This window comes from Cadophora gregata, assembly GCF_030347475.1.
Source record: "Cadophora gregata isolate MNR1 chromosome Unknown scaffold_18, whole genome shotgun sequence".
NCBI lineage: Eukaryota > Fungi > Ascomycota > Leotiomycetes > Helotiales > Ploettnerulaceae > Cadophora > Cadophora gregata.
The window spans coordinates 1,000,609-1,010,323 of record NW_026695941.1 but is presented as its reverse complement, the minus strand read 5'-3'; the positions used below and the strand labels follow the sequence as shown (position 1 = coordinate 1,010,323).

Genomic DNA, 9,715 nt, shown 5'->3' with positions numbered 1-9,715 from the left:
TGCCATCGAACCTTGCTGGATTTCGCGGTTGGCGCCTTCTTTGCCCCTTGCGTTAAGCCAATGGAAATTACATTCGACATCACGAAACTCTTTTCTTGACTTCAAAACCATTCAAAAGTTCCTCAAAAGGGAATCTTTGCGATGAGCGGGTCGTTTGACCAGCAGAACCAAGCAAGGCCATTCAACCGCATTATCTGGCGGTGACACCCTTCTTGAGCGTATTTCGAGTAACGGAAGCGGTCACATCCATGGTACAGTGAATCGTCTCAAGGACGCGGATGCCTCACATGTTCCAAATCATTACTATTGATGTTGTCGACAAGCAATAGTTTGATAGCCGCCATGTCAAGCTCGTATCGCATCGCATCGCAGGTGCTGACGCTTGTGGATCTCGGGAAACCGCTACTGTACTGTACTGTAAATTCGGCTGACTGTCAGCCACACCCAAAATGAGTTCAGCACTAAAACGGACGGCTGCGCGGGACGTCCTCCTCATTTGGCAGTGTCCCCTTGCGCCGTTGGAATTGGTGTGGTCACTGCAGGTGTGGTGGCTAGGCCTAGTGGTGGCACTGGTGGTGTGGCTCCCTCTCCCTCCCTTACCTTAGGGTCGACTGGGTTCAACTGGCTCAACTGGCTCAACTGGCTCAACTGGCTCAACTGGCTCAACTGGCTCAACTGGCTCAACTGGCTCAACGGTTGGCACCGCGAAATGGTGGTGGGTAGCTCGCTTGTTCTCGAAGTCCAGTCGAAGGCGTCGAAGGTCAGGGGTTGGGGTTGGTCATGTCCTCATGCATGTCACTCCAGACCATCAGCGTACCTGGCATGGCAGCAGGGCATATTTCTGCAGGGCAAAAGGGGCATGCAGCCATTTCAGAATGCGACTCCCGGACCACCAGACCACCAAGCACTCAACTCACTGTTTGCCCCTATCTTTCTTTTGTGTAGAGGAAATCATATGATTCCATGGCAGGAAGGGCAGAAGAGAAGGTGGCTTGATGTTCAGCGAATAAGTGAGAGAGTGCATGTGCTCGGACTACTGGCTACTACAGTACTGTATATCGGACCTCTTCCACACCGCTCCGCTCTTGTCTGCTGTCTTTCTTCTAGTAGTAGTCTGGCCTGAAGTTCCCGCGTCACCGACTATTTAGACTTTACAGTAAGAGCATGCTCGGGAGCCGGCAGCACGGGGTAGAGAATCCGTGCATGCACGAGACAGTCTGCGGACTGTCGTCTGGCGTGAAGAGCAAGCTTCCCCTCCTGCCTGTCCTCCTACTGTATGAAACTCCAGCCAGCAAACGTATGAGACAAGTCAGCCCTTCTCCTCTCACGAATTCGTTGCGATTTTTTCCCGTGAAAGGCTGGTATGGCACCCCATGCCATGATTCATGACAGAAAACCCGCTGCGTTCGTGGCAGAGGACTACTCCATTTGGCTGAAAATGCTAGGTGGTGAGCTGCTGATAGGTCAAAGGCATGAACCTAGCTCCGGATATTGAGGCGATCATAGTCATTTTCCTGTCGGCTTATTACTGTACCGGCTAGTGGTTAGTGTGAACTGTGAAGGTGCTTGCTTGTGTGTGTCTGAGTCCTCCTACTACTCGAACCAACGAGACGATTACATGGACGGCTTGATCAACTAATATTAACATCTCTGTAAAGGAGAGGAGGAAACAACACTCCGGCCACTGTAAAGTGCTTCAAGCTACCTATCCGCCCCTTGGCTGGCTGATCTCCGATCATCTGTTCCTGCATCATCTACGGATGATACAATTTGATCTCTACTCCGTAGATAGTTAGCTGCCCGCACAATCAATATCTCCGAGCCCGTGGCAATCAGATCTGATCTGATCTGGCGTGAGAGAGGAAGGTGCTGTAGGTAACCAAACATGGATAGGCAGCTCTGGTGATCCACCTGCCATGCTGCGAGATGCCTACCTAAGTAAATTACCTCTGTCCACTACCACTACAGTACCTAGTAAATTACTTACCATCCTATCGGAGAAATACCCACACACCCATCCATTCACATTGTACATCCTCCTCCACTTGGAGACACAGACCTCTTCTTTTGCAGCTGCACCTCGAGATTTTGGACACAACTGATCGCAGTCTACGCAAGCCAACTTACAGGATCGAGTGGGCAATCTTGCGGGCTTCGGCTCCTATTCTTCTTAAATCTGGTCCTGGTGTCGCTGCTCGTTTCCTCTTCATCTCCTGTACATTCCTCGCGACCTGTGCTGTGCAGCATGGTGCATCTGGATGTCTCGCGGTCATTGAGTGTCTGAGTGTATCCTAGCTCCTTAGCGGAATTGCCAGTACCACGGTGCAGTCCACAGTAGGTATCTGCCCGCCCGGACATCTCTTCGCTCTGGCAAGCTCCAGCTCCAGCTCCAGCTTCAGTTCGCCGCTGCAGCCCAAAAGTCGCCTCGAATCGACCTCGCCCTTTCCTTCTCTCTGTCAACACCACGGAATTATTGTTGCTGTTGCAAGAAACGGATCTCCCAAGATCTCCCTCGTTGCCGTCCCTGACGACACCCACAGTCTCTACCGCATCCCGTCGACCAGGGTCAGAAATAATAATCGCCTCGGCCGTTTCAATAATCAAACGCCCTCGGTATCAGATCCCAGCCTACGAGTGCTGTTTGCAGACGATCCAGGACGATTCATTGAACAATTGCGCAAGGCTCACTCGACCACTGCTTGCTCTGCGAATGCCAATCCGTGTCGTCGACGTCGAACTGCGTTTGGGTACATGGGCAGCCAACCACGCATCGTGCTGGTGCCAGTCTGGGACAGGGACATCTCCAACCGGCCGTCAGGATGCAGTCGTTCGAGAACACACCCTCGTCGCCTACAAAGCGCCTAGGGGTGTCATTGAATCTCGATACTGGCTACAAAGGGAAGGGTAAGGACTTCTCTCCCCCGCAGACGCCGCCCAAGATGGAAAACTATCGTCCCAGCAGAGGCAATATTGTAGCTGCGAACCGGGCGCTTAATATACGGACTGGGCCAAGGGAGACATTTTTGGACGACATAACACCAGTCGACCCTGCAAACAATAAGGTTCAAGACTCAGAAAGGGGCAGACCTGGAAATCGAGACTCGCATGATCTTTCTTTGTCTCCACGTCAGGTTACGCGCGACTCGCTGGTCGACCACATGCTGCTCTCCCTCGACCAATTCTCCTTCGCACAAGAAGGAGACGGATTTGGCAGGCAGCCTACGGTTGACGAGGAACAATTATATTCGACTTTTGGGGACGAGGAATCATATCAACCGGCACAGAATTTCGCCCCAAGGAACGGGCGAGGAATCGGGCACAATTACTCGTACAGTTCTGATTATGACCCTGCGGACGATTCGTCTCGATACTCTGGAGGACAATTGTCTCGCGGAAGAAGGAGTAACAGTAGCTCGAATTTTCAGACCAATCTAGGGAGAATAAACAGCGTTCGGAACGACGGCACATCGACATTTTCAGGAACAAGGCCTCCAGCGCCGCAGCAAATACCTCCTAGAGGGATACATTCACGGGGTGGGAAAGGAAGCAAGGGAAGTAGTGTCAACAGTTTCGAGCTGGGGTACGCGCAGGTCACAAGTAATCAACGATGGACACATGGACTAGCTGGACGATCCTCGAGCTTCGACTATGGCAGTGATCGAGTTGCAATGAAAGTGCCCTCACATCCTATTCCTCGACCTATCGAGACGAATGCTCCTCCTTTCAACGATTACGACTATGATGCTGCGCCAACACCCACAGTGCCAGTTGGACCACGAAGAATGCGGCCTGCATCTCCAATAATGATTTCTCAGCCAGACCCGGTACAAGCAAGCCCACCACAGAAGTTGGAGAGGAAAAGGAGTACACGATCCTCGAAAAGTGGCTACAAGGGAAAGCTTTCCGCCAACAATACATCCGGAAGCAGATTTGACTACGGGTTGAAAGACCGAAATCGCGAATTACCTCCTATGCCCGCCTTCATCAAAGAGCCTCCTTCTGCGCCTGGACCATTAGTTGGCTATGGCAAAACGAAAGACCAGCAACCCACTAGCCTCGCCCAACCCAAAGACCGCCCAGGATTTTTTAGAAGAGTTTTCGGCTCGAGGAGCAACCCTGTGCCTACTACGGAACCCCCTCCTTCGCACGGTTCCACGACATCTGCTGAAACGACGGACCGACCACAGAGTCGGCCTCAGCATATCGGCACCCAAATCAAGTCCCAACATGCGCATTCCCCTCGAGAAGCCCCGCCTCCACCAAAGGAGCAAGCACATGTACTCACGAAAAAGCCGTCATCGTTTTTTCGGCGACGGAAGAAGTCTATTTCTGAGCCAGAAACACCCGTTCCAACAGTTCCGCCATTACCGCTACAGACAGAGCGGGAAGCTGCTCCTACGAGAGCTCCTTCCAGCCCTGTCAGTAGTCTCAGGAAAGTTATGAATCCATATTTAAGGACCCCGGCCCGGAGCCCAATCGACTTGTTTCCCCCCTCCAATCTTGATCGACAAATGAACGACAGTCCAGAGCCCAAGGACAGGACTGTGAGGGGATTCTCGCCAGATTACGAACCAGACAAGAGCGCCACCATAAGGACTGTACGACCAACCGAGCGGGAGCCATTGGACAATCTATCATCTTCGCCTCCCCAAAATAAACTGGTGTCTAATTCCAATGAGAGGGCATCCAGTACAAAAGATTCGCAAGATGTCCGTGAAGGAACCTTCTTGCAAGATAGCAGTGATAATGACCGTGAAGTCCCAGCGACTTCCAATTCTGCTTCGAGTCTCAAGGATGGTTCTGGAACAAAACGGCAGGTTGGCCAACAGCCTGCTTCGTCTGTCGCCAGAGATATGGCGCTCGTTGCAGAGTATGAAAGAGTTCACTCAAAGCGATCACCGACTGCCTCATCAAAGATTGACCAAAATAAGCCTCACTCGACGGTGGAATCTCCCCGAAGCACAACTGAATCTAAGTCAAGCATAAAGCAAACAACGTTAGCTACTAAAGATGAGGAATGGGTCATGCTGACTCCCACTAAAGTGCCGGGCCAGCCTCTGTCAGAAAGTACAGAAAATCGTGTGTGGCTGGAGGCATCCTCTTCGGAAGAAGATCTCGCCGAGTCGAACCTTGCCATGCCTCTGAATTCCAAGCAGCCACCTAGCAGCATCATGTCTGGTTCGACTGATACGGTTTACAAATCTGCCACGAGTTTGCCAATTTTGCAGGTGGAAGGTAGAGAGGAAGCTGAAAAGTCACCGCCACAGCAGCGACGCCTGTTATCCGCTGCTGAAGCAATCAAATCTCTCGACGACGAATGCCCAGCTGAAGAAGACATAGTCCCAAGCGAGAGTGATCGCGAGAAAGCGCAAAAAATCTATGACGGAAGCGAAGATTTCGTTCAGAAGGAGAGGGCTGCTGCATGGATGGGCGAAGATAGTCCCGTTCGTTTAAGGACCTTGGTGGCCTATATGGAGCTCTACAACTTTACAAATCTTAACATACTTGCCGCGTTGCGTCTCATGTGTGGTCGATTAGTCCTGAAAGCCGAGAGTCAGCAGGTGGACCGTATTTTGGTCAACTTTGCCAAACGGTGGTGTCACTGTAACCCCAATCATGGCTTCAAAGGAATTGGTTAGTTTATTTCCTTCGTCTGGTGGCCAATAACTAACATTGTTTAGATGTCGTCCATACCATTTGCTACTCGATTCTCCTCCTAAACACAGATTTACATCTGGCGGATATCGATCAGAAGATGACTCGCAGCCAGTTTGTGAAAAACACGATGCCCACCATTCGCAAAAGTGTGGCAGAGCTTGCCCCCGATGCCTTCGAACCGACTAGACCATCAATCTTACCTGGGAAGAGCTCGACCTTCGATTCTGCCAAGCAAGCTAGCGACGTTTCATTGAAGCCTGAAAGGTCTTCCATCGAAGTTGAGAGACCATCATGGAGAACTTCCTTCAAGCCTCCACCGCGGACGGATTCTGATGGAATTGCGCCTACCCCACTGGATTATGACACACCTATCGACGACTGCGGACCATTGGTAAAAGCACCTTTCCACGGAACACTGCGAACATGGGAAGTACAAGTAGAGATTGTGCTCAAAGACTTCTATAACTCCATTCGAAACGAACGTTTGCCATTGTTTGGCGCACCAATCGAGAAACCACTTCTTCAAGCACCTTCTTCCAATAGCCTGTCGGTCTTCACAAACGGAATGCTCCGCCGAACTCCGAGCGTGCTGAGCAAAGCACCATCAGAGTCTCAAAGCTTTATCAGGGGAAGAACGGCGGAGACTGTCCGAGTAGGGAATGGAAAGTGGGCAAGCAAGAATCGTTCACGGCCTCGCTTGTATCCAGGTTCCGGCATGGGTTCTAGCCGAACAAGTTTGGATGATCAGTCTTCAATGTGGAGTCCATCTGTATCATCCAGCACATGGAGCAAATACTCTCTTGGTAAGACGCACACCTCTATGTCAGTTGATTCACGCGGGTCGGGCTTTCCTCAAGGCGACTACCAGCAATCTATTGGTTTCGCCAATGCCCTCAGTCAGGCTATCATTCGTGAGGAGACCATTGGAGGTCCAGGAAGTAATGGCAGTGAAAGAGATGAAAGTGAAGAACACCGCGTCGCACCCCTACTTGAAGACGAGTCCTTGGAACTGCATGGAGCGCCGTGGGCAAAGGAAGGAATTGTTAAGCACAAGCATCACCTGGAGGCTCTGGACAAGAAGGCCAAAGATCGTAACTGGAACGAGGTCTTTGCCGTTATCGAAAAGGGTTACATGAGCCTTTTCTCCTTCTCATCAAAAAGCATACGCAACAAGAACAAAAGTAAGACTGCTGGAGGGGTTGTTGGCGGAGGCAATTGGCAGGAGAACGCTCAAAGCCTTGGATCGTTCCTCCTCAGGCAAACCATAGCCAGCGCACTCCCCTCTCCCGGTTATTCCAAGGCCCGTCCCCACGTCTGGGCTCTCTCGTTGCCATCGGGAGCAGTCCATCTCTTCCAGGTTGGTACACCAGACATCGTCAAGGAATTCGTCTCCACTGCCAACTACTGGAGTGCCCGTCTGTCAAATCATCCGCTTGTGGGCGGTATCAGCAATATTGAGTATGGATGGTCTGACGCTATTGTCAACAATTCGTTGGTAAATGCTATCAACGAGTCTACAAGACCATCTACCAGTGGAAACCGACCGAGTCTTCAGAGTTCTCTCAGATCGAGTCTTGATCAAGGATATCCCAGCGGAGGCTTCAGGTCTCGATTGCCCGGAGACAAGATTAACATTTCGGACTGGACACCACCAACTCAGAGTATGAGAGCCAGCAACCTTATGGAAGCGGATCAGTTGCGAACTTTGTCGGATTATGTTGCCGGAATTGAGGATGAGCTCCAGAAGCACAATCAATTACGCAGTCCTATGTTACTTGCCGTAGGTTATTTGGTAATGATTTTGTTCATGTACATCGCTAACATTATCCAGTTTACTCCGCGTCACCCCAACGCACAGAAGGCTATGGCTAATTGGGAGAAGAAGTCCTCTTATCTTCTTCGCGAGATCGTCAAGTTCAGAACCTACATCGATTCATTGGGAGCCGCTGATATCGGCAAGCAAAAAATATATGCAGAACGAGCAGCGCGACAAGCACCCGAGGCCGACGATGACGACGAGGATGAGGGTGATGTTACACTCATACCAGAATAAGTCTGGGATGAAAGTTTTCTTTTGTGTCTGTACCACTTCCCGGAAACCGACGAAATTATGTCTATACGTTACCCTTCTTCACTCCACTTCATCACACTTTCGAGTACGCATACAAACTTCTCCTTGAACGACATACACGGATCTGGATTACACCTGGCATTCATCGGGAGCGGCGTTTACACTTTGTAGCATGAGCCGTTTTTGGTGGTTTTGTGTACTCGATAGGATCTGTTATCTTTGGGGCGGTAGTCTTTTTGGTTTGGATTATTGACTAGAACTACATTTGGCTAGCTGGCCATGTTAAGGCGTTGACTTGCGCTTTTTGTTGTGGTGTATACCCCTTTGGTTTTATTGTTTTTGCCTCTTTCCTTTGGGACTCCCTAAAGCTTCTTTTGTTCGCTTCTAGATGGAAACGGGATTGGATATGATTTGGTGGAGGCCTGGACTGGAATTAGAGGGCCCACAGGGGAGTTTTACGAAAACACGAGATTATGATGTTGGATGAGCTGGACAGAGAATGGTGGGGGGTCCTGAGTGTAACTACATTCCTGGTTGGATTGAGTGGATTGGTGATGATGGGTGATGAGATACATTAGAGGCAGGTTCAAGGAGAAAGAAATACTATTCTAATTGCTGTTGAATGATATCGTAATGGCTACATTGTCCTGGATCCGGGTTCACAACGCAGTTCTCAACATCTTCAAGCCCAAGCTGCTCCAGGGGTTGCTATGCTGTCATACTCATCTCTCGCGTCTGCCATATTATTGGTTCCCTGCCCCCGATTTCCTCCAAAGTCTCCACTCGATTCCTCCCTCCCACGCTTGCAGAGGTCACGGACGAGCAGGTCCGAACCAAGGAGGACGAAATGCCTTGTCGCCCCACTCATTCTATACCGACTTCACATTCCATTCTGAAATATATTACACTCCTCGCTGAATACGTTAAATCAATTCGCTCCGTTCCGAATACACATCTCATGTGTCGTCCGGCGAGTAAGGTAAATCCAGCATTGGTGCGCGTACATTCTCTTCGCTCCGGATGTCTCAATATCAAGACGAAGCGGGGTGTGGATATCCTAGAAATTCTCTCAAAATTCTGTGTGATGTGAAGAGGAAGGCATGTCCGTGTCCCGATCATTGTCAGAGGAGTGTGTGTGTATGGTTGTTCGTCCACGCCTCTGCTTGGATTTGTTGGGAAGGAAAGTGCGAGTGTCTGGTCAGGTCGCGGTGGTGGTGTTGGATGCGAACCGAGATGCGGTCCGAGAAGCGAAGCAAGTCGAGTCGAGTCAACTGCGAGCGACCGGAAGGTAGGGATGCGCGAGACGATGCTGAGATTGCGCGGCTTCCCTGTGGAGCAGTGCTAGGGAACGTCAATGAGTTGTGCCTGCAATGCAATGCAATTCGATGCAGTTGCCAGTTTGCGAGGCGGCTGAAATGGGGGTGCTAGCTTGGTAGTTCCAGTTGAACTGGAGTCGCACCTGCCTTTTCCCCGGCAGTCCCAACGTACGAGATTTCTTGCGCGACTGGCAGACGTTAAGTCAGTTCCTTTTACCGACGGCCAATCACAATTCACATGTACCAGAGCAAGGCGTCTTTTCATTCTCTGCTTCTTGTCCTTCCACTTCATGGCGTCATATGCAGATCACCACAACGCTTTCAACTCATGTGCTCTTATCTGTGACTGCCGAGCTACAAGCTCCCTGCATCTTCTCGAATGGCATTCAATTTCGAACTGCCATGGACAGACAGGATCAGATCAAATATTTGTGGCTGCTTCGCGCATGTTCCCCTCTGGTGGGAAGGGGCGGGTTCACGCTCTATTTGACTCTGACGGACGATCCCAGCAGTTAAAAAAATTGAATTTCTTTCGAATTTGTGGTTTTTATGACAATTCATATAGTTGCACATATGACCGCACTCTTTTCCTGATCATCGGCAGCGGATATCTGGAGTGTGAATGTCTTATGGATGCCTTTTTGCTCTCGTTTCAGTTGACCTCGCTTAA

At 50.5% G+C, this 9,715-nt stretch overlaps 1 protein-coding gene across 1 annotated transcript; it reads left to right on the top strand.

The window, feature by feature from the left end:
* Nucleotides 1–2,819: 2,819 nt before the first annotated feature.
* Nucleotides 2,820–9,525, top strand: ONS95_006735 (uncharacterized protein; the record flags this gene model as incomplete). The annotated part of the gene is made up of 3 exons (XM_058500209.1): nt 2,820–5,634; nt 5,682–7,438; nt 7,490–9,525. 3 exons carry the CDS (start codon nt 2,820–2,822, stop codon nt 7,709–7,711), a joined length of 4,794 nt encoding a protein of 1,597 aa, XP_058350045.1. The 3' UTR covers nt 7,712–9,525.
* Between the last annotated feature and the right edge of the window lie 190 nt (nt 9,526–9,715).